The sequence below is a fragment of the Tachypleus tridentatus genome, chromosome 10 (assembly GCF_004210375.1).
Source record: "Tachypleus tridentatus isolate NWPU-2018 chromosome 10, ASM421037v1, whole genome shotgun sequence".
Taxonomy (NCBI): domain Eukaryota; kingdom Metazoa; phylum Arthropoda; class Merostomata; order Xiphosura; family Limulidae; genus Tachypleus; species Tachypleus tridentatus.
Window position 1 is genome coordinate 50,728,425 of NC_134834.1, and position 18,188 is coordinate 50,746,612.

General features: G+C 31.1%; 1 protein-coding gene across 3 annotated transcripts in view; it reads left to right on the top strand.

The window, feature by feature from the left end:
- The window catches only part of LOC143229253 (proto-oncogene tyrosine-protein kinase ROS-like), a 91,206-nt gene that overhangs the window by 67,515 nt on the left and 5,503 nt on the right, over positions 1 to 18,188 (top strand). For all 3 annotated transcript variants that reach the window (XM_076461354.1, XM_076461353.1, XM_076461356.1), the window contains exons 31-41: positions 1,497 to 1,673; positions 2,520 to 2,827; positions 3,516 to 3,703; positions 6,483 to 6,584; positions 6,848 to 6,992; positions 7,402 to 7,564; positions 11,267 to 11,331; positions 11,593 to 11,722; positions 15,520 to 15,620; positions 16,140 to 16,337; positions 16,886 to 17,020. In XM_076461354.1, the coding sequence (XP_076317469.1) occupies positions 1,497 to 1,673; positions 2,520 to 2,827; positions 3,516 to 3,703; positions 6,483 to 6,584; positions 6,848 to 6,992; positions 7,402 to 7,564; positions 11,267 to 11,331; positions 11,593 to 11,722; positions 15,520 to 15,620; positions 16,140 to 16,337; positions 16,886 to 17,020 (1,712 nt within the window). The remainder of the gene's footprint in view (positions 1 to 1,496; positions 1,674 to 2,519; positions 2,828 to 3,515; positions 3,704 to 6,482; positions 6,585 to 6,847; positions 6,993 to 7,401; positions 7,565 to 11,266; positions 11,332 to 11,592; positions 11,723 to 15,519; positions 15,621 to 16,139; positions 16,338 to 16,885; positions 17,021 to 18,188) is intronic.

The following is an 18,188-nucleotide window of genomic DNA, read 5'->3' on the forward strand; positions in this document are numbered from 1 at the left end:
GTGGATATAAGATTGCTCAATTTTCTCAAACATTACACTGATTCTAATTTGATAGTGACGATAATTTATTAAATAGAAAGTTTATTTTTTGAAAAAAAACATTTGATAATTATTGGGAAGTTATTAAGATTTCACATGTGAAATGTAAACTGTTTTTCAGGCATAAAAGTATTTTTGATCTTAAAATGAAAATTACTCTGCATGTTGCCTAGTGCACATTTTGAAAGAGAAGAAACAATAAACTATTTAATTATAATATCTTAATTACTTAATTTAAAAACATGATATTTTATGTGCTAATGCCTTGTGATGTTTACTAGTAACCTGCAAAAGTTTGTAAACGTATGCATACTTTATCAAAAATCATAGTATAATCACTTTTATGGATACATTCATGGTTATGAAAGGAGTAAAGGATATAAAAGGTTTTTGAAGTAAATATTATAGTTTAGTTTTTAGTTTCTTTACCATATTACTAACTTTAGCTATTATCATCACTGTACAATAAAATGAAATTATTAATATTGAAAAATAAAAAAACACACCAAAAAACATAAAAGATTTTCTTTTTGTTAAATTTGAAATTTCAGGCTTTTTCCTTTTAACATGTAGTTAAATTTTAATGTTTTATTTTCCTTTTGGTTCCTTTACCATTTATTATTCATCTCAACAGAAGGCAATAGTACCCTCAAGGTATATTAGTTTCTTTTGGGATATATGCACAACTCTTTGGCAAAATTTTCATTCAACACATAATGTTGTAATCCTTGAGAACAGAAGCAAAGTATGCGTATACTTAAAAAATGTTTAAATCATTTAATTATGTATTTTGAAACATAACTAAAATATGATATTAAGACCTAAATACGATTTAAACTACATCTCTATCTGTAACATATTTAGGTAAGAAACAACCAAAGTGCTCTAGTCAATCAAACAACTAACAATACTGAAGTCAATTCTCTGTAAAATTCATGATGACAACTGTATACCAAATATAAAATAATCATTGGTAGATTATAGTGTAAAGTGATCTCTCTCTAATGAATATACACATGTATGTAGTATCTACACATAGGTTATGAAGCTCAAAGAAACCTGGTGGAAGTGGGTGTGGCATCTGTTAGGGGTTGAAAAACTTTATTACTTATTTCATCTGTATTCATATAGAGAACTCTGAAATGACTGATTCAAAACGTTGTGTAAGCAACTTATTGTCTAGGTGTGTTTGACTACCATTGTATATTTAAGATGCACAGACCCAAAATAGAGAATTTTCGTAGCTTGTTAGTCATATGACAATTTATGTACATTATAATATTAATTGCATTCATATTTATTGATATTAAAAGTGTTTAATTAAATTTTGAATGTAACATAGTGACTTGTGCATAATAGCTTTTAAAGAGTTTACCATTTCAAAGTGTTAGAATATCAAATATTTAGTAACACTAAAGCTTTGAGCAACAGTCATGACAATTGTGAGATATCTGTAGGTGAGAGCATGCTCCTCTGGAGGGGATAGTGACAGTGAAGAAGTAGAAGTCTCCACTTTTCGACTTCCAAGTAATCTGTCCTTGGTTTCTGCTACTTCTAACTCTTTACTAGTACAATGGCCTTCTCCCTATCGTAGAGAAATTATACAACATAAACTGGAGTACGTTAAAAGAGATGTGAGTAATTTAATTATTTGGTTCTTCTTGCACCTTGCATGTTTATTGAAAATAATATTTATGTTTAATAAAAAGTCTTCAAAAGTACTGTTCACTATCTTGTCACTTATTAAGTAATTAACTTGTGGCAATTGTGTAATGGGATCTTAATAAATTTGTTGTTGATAGTTGAATGATTAAAACAAATTTCTCATAAAAAGATAAAACATCCAGTTATCTTCTAAATGCGTAATTACAAAATAAAGTTTGGATAAGTGGATACAGTGATACACCCTACGTGTAATTATATAAAGGTAGATTTATTAGTTAAAAGTATTTTATGATATTCACACATATTGGTAATATTCCATATCTATAGATGAGCAGAATAAAAACTGTAGAGAGACATTAGTTTACTTAACTAATACTTATTTACCATAGTGTTAATTAAAATATAAGTGAATATTATGCAAAGCAATTTGAAACATGGTGTCTAAAACTTCCTAAAAGGTAAAAGAAATGGAACTCAACAATATGTGTACCTTCATATTTCATGAGTAGCAAATGTGTTTTGAAAGGCCCCAATATGTTTTAACGTATTTTTGCTTTTCTGTAACTCCATTGATTAATATCTTTCTAACTATTAATAAAATTATTTTTAGTTTTCAAATATCATTTACTTGTTACTTTATGTAGGGCAGCTTTATTACCATTGTAATCTATTGTGACACACATAATGTTATTGAAAATATATTTTCTCAGACCAAATACAAATTAAAAAGTGGAATTAAAAATAACTTAGGTCAAAGTTTTTTATTGTTAAAATAAATATAAAAAGAATTGTCAAATTATTTCTTTTTTTTTTAGGATGAAAGTGGTCGCTGGAACTCATTAGATGTTCAGACTACAGATGTTTCCACATATTATGACTTCAAACTGGTTTCTCTTTTACCAAAAACAAAATACTTGCTGCACCTGATTTTGCTTTATAGAAACACCAAAAACATTACCTTTCTTTGGCCAGAGGCTGGCTTTGAATTTGAGACACTAGGAGATCAACCCCTTGAACCTGATCCTCCATACGTTCGTGACGTTGGCCGAGGTGTTAGCCAGGTTGTTTGGGGTGAAGTTTCTGATAATGGAGGAGATTATCTTTTGTATGAATTGCAAGTTAGGTTAGTATTATGCTGAAACTAATAGGTATCATGAAAAAATCAGGGTCATTTAGTAGGTATTGTGAACAAGTGGGGATAATTTCATATCACCATTTCATAATCGAAGAAAGTCATACTACGTTTCTCAGCCATAATTAATTTTATTGCTTTTTTTGGCACTATTTGCCAATGATTAAAGAAACTAAAATGGTTTTCATATATTTTATCTATTTCCAATGGTTAACTATTAGAAATTAGTTGAAATATATGAAAATTATTTTGTGAAGAATATTAATGCAAAAAAAAAAGTTCTCAAGAAGTTATATGTAAACTGATAATTACTTTGAATTAGTTATTTATATAGAGATGTGAAAATTACATTGTTATTAAAGAACTCATAGTCATAGATGAGGTTTTGAATTAGTTTTTTTATGCTGTTTTTTTTTACATTTTGGCTTTATTGGTACAATTAGTATATGATGAGTATGCAGTACAGAAAATATGAATAAATGGCACTTCAATTTCCTTATTTTCTTAGCAAAACTATGACTTGCCTTTGTTTGAAGTTAATTTTTTGTATGTAATCATTGTATGTTAACTCATTTTGTTTATATTCCTTAAATACTGTTTTTGTATTACTTTCATTATTATTGTTACAAAAGTATTTCTAAAGAATGTTTATTTTGTAATATTGTTATGCCTACTTCAGGACTTGGTTTAAAGTTGATGACAATGAGACCAGCTGGAGAACAGTTTATAATAACTCCAACAATATGTGGATCATTGAGGGATTACCTGCAAAAGTCAATTACATTTTTAGAGTTCGAGCTATTAACAACTATGGTTCTAGTAATTTCAGCACTGAAAGTAAATCCTTCTTCCTACCAGAACCTAGTGGTAAGTAAACTTAGTATGATAAGTTAATTTTTTTTTTAAATATTACTTTGACAAAATTTATCAGGTGGAAGCTGTAATAGAATAATTAGAGTAACTACTGAAACTGTCAGGAGTGAAGAGTTTTTAGTTGCGATAATATGAAGTGACAGCTGAAATTTTCTTGGTATATTCAATAGCAGTTTTCCCTAAGTGTGGTACAAGAGATGATTTTAGGTGGTACGAGAACAATTGTTTTTATTTTGATAGTTATATATTTGTTTTAATATGTATTAGAAAAAAAATCTAAAAAAAGGAATAAATTTTAATGTATTTTTTACATCATCTGCCAACTATTAAACATTGGTTATTATTCAGAGGACATATGCATAATTTGATCTGCTTGTTGGTTAGCCATTATTCAGAAAGCATGCTCAATAACATACCAAAAGTCACATTCATTAGTTAAAGTTAGACATAGATTCTCATTTTATGGTTGTTTATCTGAGATCTTTACTTTCTTCTCTTGAACTCATCATGGATCAGTGGTTAAAAATTGGATTTTCAAAGCACAAAGGTAAAGATTGTGATGGAAATGTGAAAAAATGGTGATCTCTACGAGGACCAAATTAATTAATCACCTGAACTGTCTGTTAGTGTTGTAAAAGTACTAGCTTCAAAGAAAACAAAAACAGCTTGCAAATATGATGAAAAATTATTTGAAAATTTGTTTTTCATAGACATGCAATGACGGCAATCCTACTTCATTATGTGCCATATGTTTGAAGGTTCTCACAAATTCTGATATGAAATCATCCAACCTCAAGCACCATTTTGAAACAAACCATAAAGAATATTGGGGTTACTTTTTAAAACTGATTATATTTATTACCACTTGTAGTACTACTTTTCACTTGGTTATAACAATGTCATTTTGAGAGAAATAATATTTATAAATAAATATTGTTGTAAGTGATACTGACCTTCCATTTATAAAAGTTTCATGAAATTTCCTTTTAAAATAAATTTCTTTAAATAGAAAAAGTAAGTCGATTTAAAGAAAAATATTAAGAACAACATAAATAATAGTACAGGTGGTATGGAGACCTGGCAAAAACTGTGAAGGTAGTACATGAATGAATGAAGTTTGAGGAGCACTGTTCTAGAGAATATAAAGAATAATGCAGGTTTTAAATTATAGACAGTGTTGACAGTTTTCATATACTTAACCATAGAATGATTACTTACTTGCATTTAAGTACGTAAGTCTTATATAAATTGTTTATAAAAATAAAACTATGTGATGAAATAGTTTTAAATTTATTTTAAACAATTCTAAGATTATGTAGTTTTTAAAAAATGAGATATTTGAGTTTGATTTTTTTCTACTATTTATAAAAAAACTTTCATTATTTAATATAGTTATTTGCACTCAGACTCAGAATAGTTCATGTGCAATGTGATTGTCATTTTGAGTCTAAAATTACTATTTATTATCTTATAGTTTTTACATTTCATTTTCATAATCTCTATAACCTTCTAAATGACTATCAAATGTTTTTATAAAGTAAATGTTTATATTTCATTTTCCATTTTCTCTATTATATCATTAATTCTAGATATCATCAATGTTCAGTGCAATGAAATGTTTAAATGGAAATGTGCATACCATTTAAATTTTCATTTAAACTTTTGAATCATGTTTTACTCTTATGTAAGTTTTGTCTTTATCTTCTTACATAGTTTTTTTTTTATTTTCCTATCCAATTCTCTGTCTTTATACTCTTAATGTCTAGACATTTCCCAACTCAAACTCAAACCAAGTTAAATGTATACAATCATAAACTTTTCAAATATGCATTTATAAACATAAATAATACTTAACTAATTAAAATATAAATGAAAAAACCTAAATTCAATCTATTTAGCAAACTAATACATACAGGGTGAGAAATACTTGCCAAGTACTACATTCTTCTCAAGTGAGCAATGAACTAAGCTTTTGTTTTTTATCTCATGCTACAGATCCATACACTGGTAGACGTTTTTTCAGTCTATAACTAGATAGTGCAAAATCTACTCTTCCTATTGATCATAAGCATGCCATTTAACTTCAAGCTGTCACTTGGCAACATAGCTTTGACTTTGCAAGTGGATGTGGCTGATCTAGCTTAGAAGTATTAGAATGTCAAACCCCCATCGAGAAATATTTAGAAATTCTTCAGAAGCAAATGAGAGACAAGTGGAATGCTAATTTGACCTTATATGCTGATAGTCTACATTATTATCTCACAGTATCATGTATAATAGCTCATAAAGTTTAAGACTTGTAACCACAAGTAGATTACATGACAGCAAAAACTGCAGTTTAAATTGCTATTTTTAGATGTTTCCTTTTAAAATAAAGGAACAAAACTTAGATAATATAAAACATTACATTATAACTTACATGATAATAGTAATTCCATTAAAATATGTTTATAGTAAAGTGGTTTAATTCAATTTTGATTTTAACTTAGTAAAATCTCATAACATGCAGAAAGGGGTTTGAAGAGTTAGCTGGAGTCATAAGGTTGACTAATTTTTTTTAAAAAAAGTTATATTAAATATAAATAAAACTATAACAAAATGGAGAAACTTGTTATTTTGGTAGTAAAATACATTCTGGGATTCATTTGTATAAAAGATTTCTTCCTTTTGAAAATTTTTGTACTTTGCTTATGGGTATGTTTAATGTGAAATCATACACAGATGTTAGATGTTTTTGTAGTAAGCTGTTTCATTTTGTGTATTAATTCTATAGCTTTAGCCACTCAAGAAGGTGAGGAGATTGCAATCATTCTTGCTAGTTCATTATCTGCTGTCTTTCTCATCATACTGTTTCTTTGTGCAGCAGTTATTCTTGGTAAGTTTAGTATAAATACACTTTAGATTACTAGTGTCTACAAATAGGATGATTTTATTAGTAAATATTTTGTTTTACTTACTGTCTGTTAAACATAATAATTGATGAATTTGTAACCAATAAATTAATTATTTTATTTTGGAAACTGAATTTAAAGGCTTAATTTATTATAGTTAAATTCAAAGCTTAACTTAAAATTTTTCTTCTAATATCCAGTTAAGGAGTTTAATTAAAATTAATTAAAATGTTGATTTATCTTACAGTCCGTAAAAGAAGAGAAAATGATAAAAAGATGCTTCAAGAGACAGGACGACGGTTCCAAGACACAGATCTGGAGCTAGCAACTCTCAGGGAGTTACCTCACCACAGTAACTTTGTGCACCAGACCAATGCTCTTTATGCCTTGGAGTAAGTTATTTAGAAACAGGAACATTGTTTAGTTTATATGAACTGTAAAACAGGTAAAATTAATCCACATGCATTGTAGATAAAACAGTAAATTAAATTAGAATCCAGGTTTATAATATTTTAAAAGAAACCTCATTCGTAATATAAGCAAAAGTCCAAGTTAGTAGGAAGAAAAATATATAATTATACTGAGCTGATGAACAGTAGAATCACTTAATCATATTCATATATTTTAATTGTCATTATAAAATTAGTTGTGTTCAGGAGTACATTTAAGTTATTGTTATTTTGTAGAAAATGTCAACTTAATAGAATATTAGGATGGTTGTGATTTAGCTTGTTTATTTGCTTTATATTGTTATAATATAATTATGTGGGTAACAATGTATTCTGACTGGCTACTTTTTAGAGACATTCCAACTGATGAGGAGCTGGCAATACTACCCCAAATTCGTAGGGAGCAGATTGTACTTACTAAATTCCTTGGAAGTGGTGCATTTGGAGAGGTGTTTGAAGGGGTTGCTCATGATCTAGAAGGAGAGGGATCAGCCCCAACTAAAGTAGCTATTAAGGTAGGATTGAATCAAGTTATTTTAGTTGTTGTCTTATTATTTGAAAAAGAGTAATTAATCATCACTCTTCTTAGAAATTTTAGGAAAACACTGTTTATCATATAATACAGTAAAAACTGAACATTTATAGGAAAACACTGTTTATCATATAATACAGTAAAAACTGAACATGTGTTCAAATCATTATTGAAAATTCTTGATGCTTCTTGTTTAGCTATGTTTTTTTTGTATAATTTTTGGGGGAGTCATAAAATACAATTTTATCCTATTTGTTGCTTTAACAATTAAGTTGATATAAATTCTGTTGTTTCTGATATGATTCTTCTCTCTTCTCACAAGATTAGTTTTTCCTATTTTGTACTGCCATTTACATGTGAACTTTTGTTGCCCCCACCTATTGGAATTAAAGATTCCAATATGACTCTTATGCAAAACATCATGCATCATCTCTTCACCAATAGGAGATCACCACCATCACATGAGGCATGTGACTCCCTCTATGCTCCACTATAAAACCTTCACTTTTTATTTGTTAGTGCTTGAGTTGAGATAACTTTCTTTTGTTCCAGTTCTAATATGGAGTAGTTTACCTTAATTTAATTTACTGTTTATTTATTTAATTTATTTTCACTTTCCTTTTGAAAGCTTATTTACCTGTGTTTTGTCTCCAAATATTTCACTTATTTGTTTGATGTCATGCACGAATTCCAAAGTTAATGTTATCATTTGAGGTCCATCTCATTGGTCTGATGCTATAATTCAGGCCACAGGTGCGAGCTACATGTTGGACAGTTTATGTGGGACAAATTTTGTCTCTTCCCATTACCCCTCTTTCTTCTGAGCCTGTTGATGCCTGTTTTTATCATTTGCCCCACCCCCCAAATTTTCTGTGCCTTTCCACACCCTGACTGAAGATTCTGTTCAACCCTCATGTGGAAATTTACATTTTATTGCTCAGCTGTGTGATGTTTTGTCTCTTGCTTCTATTTCTTATGTCCCCCTTTGGATAGTCTCCATTATCCATACCACCCTTCTACAAATTCCTTTTGGTTATACCTCAGTGGTCTACTCAACTGTGCTTTTACTCCAGTTACAGTTGTTTCCTGCAGTCCCTCTCCCCTTATCCCCTGACCTCCTTCATCAACATAGTCATCAGTTCTGTATCCTGCACTTCACATCTTCCATCTTCTTGCCTGGCTTTTGTTCAATCTCAAGTAAAGATATTTAGTTTCTCACATCAGGTGGCATTTTCTTTAGTTCATTTCATTCATCCTTCATTTTTGGCTGTGGATCAACGGAAATGAAATGTTTTATACCTGGGCCCTGGTTTGGTGAGCTTCAGCTTCTTGTGCAACACTTGCTGGTGTCTCAGAGTTTCTTTCATGGCATTTTGAGAAGATATCTTCAATCTTCTCAATATCTGGGTTTCTGGCAGCTCTATCCCATATTTTACATTTTTCTTGTTACCATAGGAACTTGCCTTCCCCTGTCCTTACCCTTTTAATTCGTTCTATCCAGATAAATCAGCTGCCTAGATGTGCAATACATCCAGAATGAGACATTAATGTTGTATTCCATTTCTTTACTTTCCCTCTGTTTGAACCTATTGCTTTATGTTTTTGTGTTACCTATCCCTTAAGACATATTTCCTTATTCTTTTAGCTTATAGACTGCATCAATCGGATATATTCACTGTCAATGTCATTAGCACACTGTACCGCCCAACATATCTTCTCTTTTATCTGAATCATTTCTTCCTTCTCAAGACCTCAGTGGCTCATGAGGATAACTCCTCCATTTTGTTCATTTCCCTTCCATCTATTTCTCATCTCTGTTCTTGTTCAAATCCAGATAAACTTCTATTCCTGGTGCATGCTCTTTGTTGTTATATTACCCATGCAGCTTCCTTCAGGGGTTCCAAGTTATTTATTCCCAGACATCCTTTTCTTTTAGTATCTTTTTCTGTTTACACTTATCATTTAGGTTTGGTAATTAATCCATGTTGGCTTATTCCTACTTGTTCGCTTCCCAACATACGTTACACCATATTACATTCGATAAAATTTGCCACCTCACCTTTTCCCTTGCTTCTGATCTTGATTGTTTCTTGAAGAAGATTATGCAGTTGAGCTTGTGGATCATCTTCCATTATCTTCATCACGTTACAATTTCTGTCTTGGGTATTGGAGTCCCTCAGACTCTTCAATTCTCTTTTTCTCAATCTTTCTTCCAGTGGAGTATAGAAGTCCTTAGCACTTACCAATTCCAAACTACTGGATGGGTTTCACACAGATGGTTATAACCATTCTTGTTTGTAGTATAGCAGTGGTGTTTTTCTGGGGTAGAAAACATACTATTTACTGGATTTCATAATACATACAACAGAGTAAGACATCTCAAAGTAGTTCACCTCTTCAGTTGGGTGTCCTCATCCTACACTTGTGTGGATGTAAATATCCCAGAAACTGTTTTTAGATATTGAATGGACCAATCAACATAAATCTTCTTACAGGTTTAAGGTTGTCAGTCTTCTTCCCTTAATCTTTCTCTTCATACTGTGAGTCACAGAGGGTATATGTTGGTTGTTTCTATCTCTCTCCTGGGTATTTCCAGATGCCACATTCCTGGATCCTTGGCACAATGCCACTCCTCTGTCATGACCTTGAGTCGTTAATTTCCTCACATCTACAATTTTGTGGCTTGAGATGAAGGCAGTATGATTCTCATTTTATTCTTGCACAGATGTTGGTACCCAGTGAGGAGATTTTGGATGTACTTGGCTTACAAAGTACATTTTACTGCACTATAGCCATTCTACATCAATTAATAGTTAAAATTATGGTTGCTGCAATTTTGAAAAATTTTGGAGAAATTATCTATAATGTAGTTTCAGGTTCTGTATCACTCTTCTGACTTATCCTCTTCCACTCGGATGTGCACCCCTCTTCTTCTGCCTTGTTTATTCATAATTCTTCACAATGAGAAGATACCTTTTTCAGAAGTAGTGAGGTACCCCTCCTTAGACAGGTACTTCCCTCTTTTTGTACTTCCCACCCTCCTCCCCACTGTCTTCTGGGGCTACACTCTTCTGCCAAACTTTGAAGTGATGGCTTGTTAATGGCACATAGAGGGAGCTGTACATGTTACATGATATTGGTGCTCTCCTATTAGTGGAGAGATGTCGTATGTTGATTTGCATTAGAGACGTGTTGGAATATTTAATACTAATGGGGGACAGCAGATAGGTTGTGGCATAAGTTATAAAAAGTTTGCATATAAAGGGCAGCACAAAAGGAGAAAAGCTAATCTTGTGAAAGAAGGGATATACTTTATGGAAATTATAACTTCCCTATTAACCCAACACCAATATTAAAGTTAAATTATTCAAGGTGCTTACATCTAATAATTGACAATCCACAGTTTATACACTTACAATGCTAAAATATTGAGGTTCAATTCTCTGTGGTGGGCAAATTGCATATACCCTATGATGTTGCCTTGTGCCAAAAAAACAAATATAATTGTCATTACAAGGTATTATATTAATTTTTCTACATCTGTATGTGTCAAAAGTGGATTGTACTGAAGATTTGATAATTTTTAGAAAAAGAAAATGCTGGTCAAAATTATGTGGTATGCTTTCTGTTTTCTTTCACACAGATGGTATAGACAGTCTCTTTTTTTTTTTTCTTTTTCTTAAAGACATTACGAAAAGGTGCTACAGATCAGGAAAAAGGAGAATTCCTAAAAGAAGCCAAGTTAATGAGGTTTGTTTCTTTAGTGTATTAAATCTTGTGTCCTATTTTAAAAGTTTAAGTTGTGAAATTCAATTTTTCTCATGTGTTTATTATCTTAATTGTGTCTTTAAAGTTTTAAATTTGGCATATACCTTTATTTAAAAGATAAACTGAAGTAGTTGTTTTTGCTTTTTTTTACTAAGTTAATTTACTGTACTTAGTTCAAACTGAATAACTAGTTTATGTTGATATAGATGATGTAGTAACTTTCTGTTTTGTTTTTCTTTCCAGTAACTTTAAACATGAGCACATTCTTCAGCTTCTGGGTATTTGTCTTGACAATAATCCAAATTTTATTATCATGGAGCTTATGGAAGGAGGTGATTTGTTGTCATATCTTCGCTCTAATAGAAATGCACATGTAAGTTATGTGACTTCATTTACTAGTTTTTGTTACATGTTAGGACTATTTTGTTGTGTAGAGTTCGGGAGTATGAACTTTTTATGCTTACATACATGCATACTGTTACAAGGTTGTTAATTTTAGTATTTATGTAATGTTAAATACACTTTTACTCTTTTACACTTACTGTTTATACAGTGATATTTGAGTTTTTCATATATACTGCTTATGTAATGATACATGGATTTTTACATTTGATGTTTCTGCAGTGTTATCTAGGTTGTCACTTTTACATTTATTGCTATACTGTTACACAAGCTTTCTCTTTACATTTATTGTTTGTACAATGTTTCACTGATCTTCCCTTTTACACTTGTTTATATAGTGTTACACAGTTTGTAACTTTAACATTTAAGTATAGTCTTTTCTTTTACATTTGTTGTGCATATTATTGTTTTTAAGTACAGTGTTACATGTTTTTTTCACATTTATTCTTTGTACAGTGTTAGTGTTTTTCTTTTCACAGTTATTACTTATATTGTATAACCAGTTGTTACTTTTACGTTTATTGTGGATATATACGTTTTTACTTTTTATTTGGAATGATAGATTTATACTGTTAGTTCTTTTTTCTGTTTATTCCAAATGTACTGTTATACCAAGTAATATTTTTTATATCCAATGCAGTGACAAAATATAGCATTAAAAAAAAACTTTCCTGCTCAAGTTTATTAATAATTAGTGAATGAGATTTTTTGTCACTGATATGATAGAGAAGATAAGTGTTGAAGTGAGTGAGTTATACTTGTTTCCAATATGGAACATTACCTCTGCTTGCATAAATAGCTATTCTTATTTAGTGCTGCCTTCTCTATGAAAAATGTTTTTGCACACACCTCAGGCCTTGCAACTTTCACTCATCTGGGAATGACTAGTTCCAGTGTGTCTTGCAGGCAAATTATTATCAAAACCCCTACCAGTGAGAGCTTGACACACTCTTGATGCATGTAATTCCAGGCAAATTATTATCAAAACCCCTACCAGTGAGAGCTTGACACACTCTTGATGCATGTAATTCCAGGCAAATTATTATCAAAAAACCCTACCAGTGAGAGCTTGACACACTCTTGATGCATGTAATTCCAGGCAAATTATTATCAAAAAACCCTACCAGTGAGAGCTTGACACACTCTTGATGCATGTAATTCCAGGCAAATTATTATCAAAACCCCTACCAGTGAGAGCTTGACACACTCTTGATGCATGTAATTCCTAAACCCCTACCAGTGAGAGCTTGACACACTCTTGATGCATGTAATTCCTATTAAGTTCTGTTGAACTATCAGTTCTCTTTTGGCAGTACTCATGTTAAAACATTTTGTGTGCCCTTTTGTGTTTTATTCAAAATTTTTTTCCACATATATGTATCAATTTTTCTCAACAAATTTACTTTTTATTGTAAAATAGTGATATTTGTAACTTGTTGAGTTATTCCAAAGTGGAATTATTTTATATTTCTATCTGGTTATGGAACTTATTACTTCATTGCAAAAAAAACTATTTGTTTCTGATAACACAGTTGTGTTTGGTTATTCATGTTGCATTATGAATTCTGTGTTAACACTTTGAAGATTATATATTGTATTAGCACACTTATATAGGCTTTAGGTTGTGGTATTCTGTGGGAAGACGTTTGGCTTTGGAATTTCGCACAAAGCTACTCGAGGGCTATCTGTGCTAGCCGTCCCTAATTTAGCAGTGTAAGACTAGAGGGAAGGCAGCTAGTCATCACCATCCACCGCCAACTCTTGGGCTACTCTTTTACCAACGAATATTGGGATTGACCGTTACATTATAACGCCCCCACGGCTGGGAGGGCGAGCATGTTTAGCGACGTTTGGCTTTACTTTGACAAGACATTTGTCATCTAATTAACTGAATTTCATCAGGCTTTGCCTCCATTTTGTAGGACCACACATTGATGTACAGTTCACCAGCTTCGGAAAGATAAGATGTTCTACTGTTGTGGATTTTGTATACTTTCATTATTATTATCTGTAGTTATTTAAGTTAATGTAAATTTTGTTAAATTGATTAATACTCATAGTCAAGTTGAGGTTAGCAGCTACTCTTAGTTGTATTTTTTCTCCAACACCATTTGCTTAGGCTTACTATGTTCTTTGTCATTTTAGGACTACGTGTAATTTATCTTACTGGTATATCAATCGTTAGTTTCACTATATTGTTTTTTTTCATACATCCCATCTTGTGCTTATGTTATTGTCACTGCACATTTCCTTAATTCTACACAGTCACATATCATTTATTTTCATTATTGTTTCTTTTATCCTTTTCACTATTCACTTGGTTTGTGTGAAACCCTTCTCCTAATGTTGTATGTACGTATTGTTTGGTTACATTTTTAGTTTAGAATTAGGTATATATCCTTTGTTCTTTGCTGTTTGATTAGGCTTTACAAGTGTTTTGTTTTTGATAACACAGGCCTACAAATTTAAATTGTAGTTAACTTGCCAGCAGTATGAGTTTCTCTCTCATCCCCAGATGGATGTCAGTACCCAGGATAGGTTTTGGATTGTTTTTGAATTATTGATGGTATGTTTGTTTTTTGTTTTTTAAATTTCGCACAAAGCTACTCGAGGGCTATCTGTGCTAGCCGTCCCTAATTTAGCAGTGTAAGACTAGAGGGAAGGCAGCTAGTCATCACCACCCACCGCCAACTCTTGGGCTACTCTTTAAACAATGAATAGTGGGATTGACAATCACATTATAACGCCCCCACAGCTGAAAGGGCGAGCATGTTTGGCGCGACGGGGATGTGAACCCGCGATCCTCAGATTATGAGTTGCACGCCTTAACACGCTTGGCCATGCTGGACCCAGGTTAATCACTTATAAATTGATGGTATGATCCTTGTCCTATGCTCACATTGATGCTTGTTCCAAAGTGGTATGGGTTTTGGATGTAGTTGACTTGCCATGTATGGTCTATCATGCCCTAGATGCCCAACACCTGGGAGACACATCCCTTAATCTTATCTGCTTTTATGTTTCATGAGATTGAGTTTAATAAAGAATGCATGGTTCGGATCACTCTCCTGTTATAGTTCTCTTCCATTTGGATGTGCCTCTCCATCTTTCCACCCGTATATGCAACATTTTTCCACAGTGATGAAGTTTATACCTGGTTCAAAACTGATGTGGTGTATCATATTTGATCTTTGACTCCGAAGATCTCCTTTTGAGGAGTATCCTTTGAATGCTTTTGAAGAATGCATTTTTTCTTTCCCTTGCACTGGCTCTTCCACCTATTCAGTGTGGGATTCTCACTGTTTATGTGAGATGAGGTAATGTACCTAATTGGAATATATAGTTTATCTACACTGAAAATGTATTTCCAATATGTACTTAACCTACTCTCAAACTTTCCACTCTTCCTCCCCACTGAAAACTGGTGCTTCCATTTTCTGCCAACATTCAAGTGTGATAGTTCAGTAGAATTGAAGAGAGGGAGTCACATATTTCAAGAGAGTGTGTCATGCTCTTATTGGTGAAGTGAAATTATCATGTGAGAGTTAATTTGTAATTATAGATGGCAGCACTGAACAAGAATGGCTATTTGTGCTAGAGTAGGTAAGTAGTAATGGAAATGCATTTCAAGTGTGGGAAAATTACGAATGTCAATAGATGTGTGTCAGGTAAGGCTGCTAGTCAATAGAAATATAACAAACAGTATTCAGTATTTCTGTAGAAGTTTCTAGGATATGTTATTTATCTCCCTGGACTTATTTCTGACAGCTTTTTGGAAGAAATCCACTTACAATGACTGACTTGTTAGGAATTTGCATTGATGTTGCTAGAGGTTGTGTCTACTTGGAGGAGATGCACTTTGTTCACAGGTAAGTTGCTTTCTGACCTGGAAAAAATTATAAGAATTTAATTTTTTTTAAATCTGCAATACTTGAAATAAGAAAAATAAGTTTGCAAGAATTTGAAAAATTATAGGTATTTTTATGAAAGTAGAACATACCAATATTTTTTTACTTCTATATAATAATAGATCTTTTGAATTTCTTAAATAAAGGAATAATTACTTCTAAGTGACTGCCACTTATTTGTCTGATGTTATGAGCAATTTCATTTATATTTTAACAATTTTATTTTACTATATATTTTTAGAAGTATTAAGTTTTGAATGATAGTTTGCAGACTTAATTAAATGTGTAAGTTTTACACAAATGTAGTTTATATAAACATTTTTACTTAATTCACATGTTGTTTGGCTGTTTAAGTTTCTTTACAGTTCTTTCTTTATAAAGGTTTTACTTAATCTTTTTGCACATGCATGTTTAATTGTATAATGGAGTGTTACATGTATCCATTCAGTTTAAATAACTTGTTATAATCATTCTGCACAGAGATTTAGCTGCTAGAAACTGTTTGGTGTCAAGTCATGATCCACTTAATCGTCATGTCAAAATTGGAGATTTTGGTTTAGCTCGAGATATTTATAAAAATGATTACTATCGTAAAGAAGGAGAAGGTTTACTTCCTGTTCGCTGGATGGCACCAGAATCTTTAATGGATGGGGTTTTCACTAATCAGTCAGATGTTTGGTAAATATTGTTCATTTTACATCTACATTCAAACAAATAACACAAACCGATTTTTTAAAACATAATTTTTTAAAAAATGTTTCGACATTACTGAAAAAGTTTTACCATGAAAATGGAAAATATATTGATGTTTGTGTACAATTATTTCACAAAAATGATAAGAGAATAGAAGATGAATACATATTTAAGATAAATGTTTCACTCACTTTGTAATAAATATTATTATTTCTTTTTTAATTAATTATTTTAAAAAATTTTTGTAAAAATTATTGAAAAAGTTTTACCATGAAAACGGAAAATATTTTTGTATTCTCAAGACTCAGAACAGCTTAAGAATACATTTTTACTTCAAGTGGGCTTCTTGTCATCACAGAAAATATATTGATGTTTGTGTACAATTTTCTTCACAAAAAAAGTAAGAGAGTAGGAAGATGAATACATATTTAAAATAAATCTCTCACTTTTTTGGAATGAAAGACATACAAGTTGTGTAGTGATTTACTCGTGTGTACTGTTTGAAAATTTCAGACAAAATATGTATTTTCTAGGGCATTTGGTGTGTTATTATGGGAAGTCCTAACCTTGGGTCAACAGCCTTACCCAGCACGTACTAATTTAGAGGTGCTACATTATGTCAGAAACAGGGGTCGCCTTGATCGTCCAGATAACTGTCATGAAGATTTGTAAGTCCTCTACATAATTTTATACTGTTACTGTATTTAGGCATTTCTTGCCTTAAATCCTTAAGTAGCAACCATACGTATAGATTAACTTCACTTTGATTTGGTATGTATATATTATTACTAAATATATATATATATGTATGTTTACCTCCTTTATTTTGAATGGTTCTACAGATATATAAAAGATTGTAAAACTTTTATAAAATCTTCTAATTGTAGATATCATTATGATTGCTTTGTTTTTTTGGGTTTCATTTTACATATTTAAAAAAAAGGGGGTTCCTGAACTTACTGATAAATATTTTATGCAAATCTGAACAACAGTAAAAAGCATGTCACCCTGTGAATGATTATATACTTGTGATACTTTAACTGAAAACACGTGTACTCTTTTTAACTCTAATCATAGTGACTATAATACTAACATTTAGTTCAAATATGGTTCCATTTGAAACAAACATATTACATGTACTAGCATGCTAAGAGTGAGAATTAATATTTAATATTTGTAAATAGTATTATTCCTTATATCTCATTTTGTTTGTATTTAATCTAACAAATCAAAACTGATCTAAGAAATCAATTGTTTATAGCATGGTTCAAGTGCATCTATGATACACAAAAACTATATATATATATATGTCATGAAAAGTATGATTTTTGTTGTGTGCAACAATGTATTTGGTGTAATTTATTAATATTATATATAGATGTGTTTTAATATTAAATTGTATGAAGCAAATCTGATTTATAGCACATCTTAAGAACAAGTTTTACATGTCTGTCATATGTATGATCAGAGAAGTATAGAAATGTATTTTATATGGTATAAATTGCTTGTTGTTTTGGCTTGTTGAATTCTACTTTTTTAAAGTTTTATATTAGAATCCTTTTTGGCATGATTCTAGTAAATTAATTTATGAGACCTTTGTTTTTTACTTTTTTCATTAGCTATATTTTTGTGTGTCAGCAATAACAAGCATATTGCATGCTGTATACCCAGTTCGATTTTATTACTCATCAACATTTCTGCAGCCTACCCTTAAATTGAAAATGTTTTAGGCAAGATTAGAGTAACTTAACCTATGAGACTTTGGGTGTGTTAAATACATCAATAGAAATTATTTGACTTTCTGAGACCACAAATGTAACTAGATCTCAAATCAGT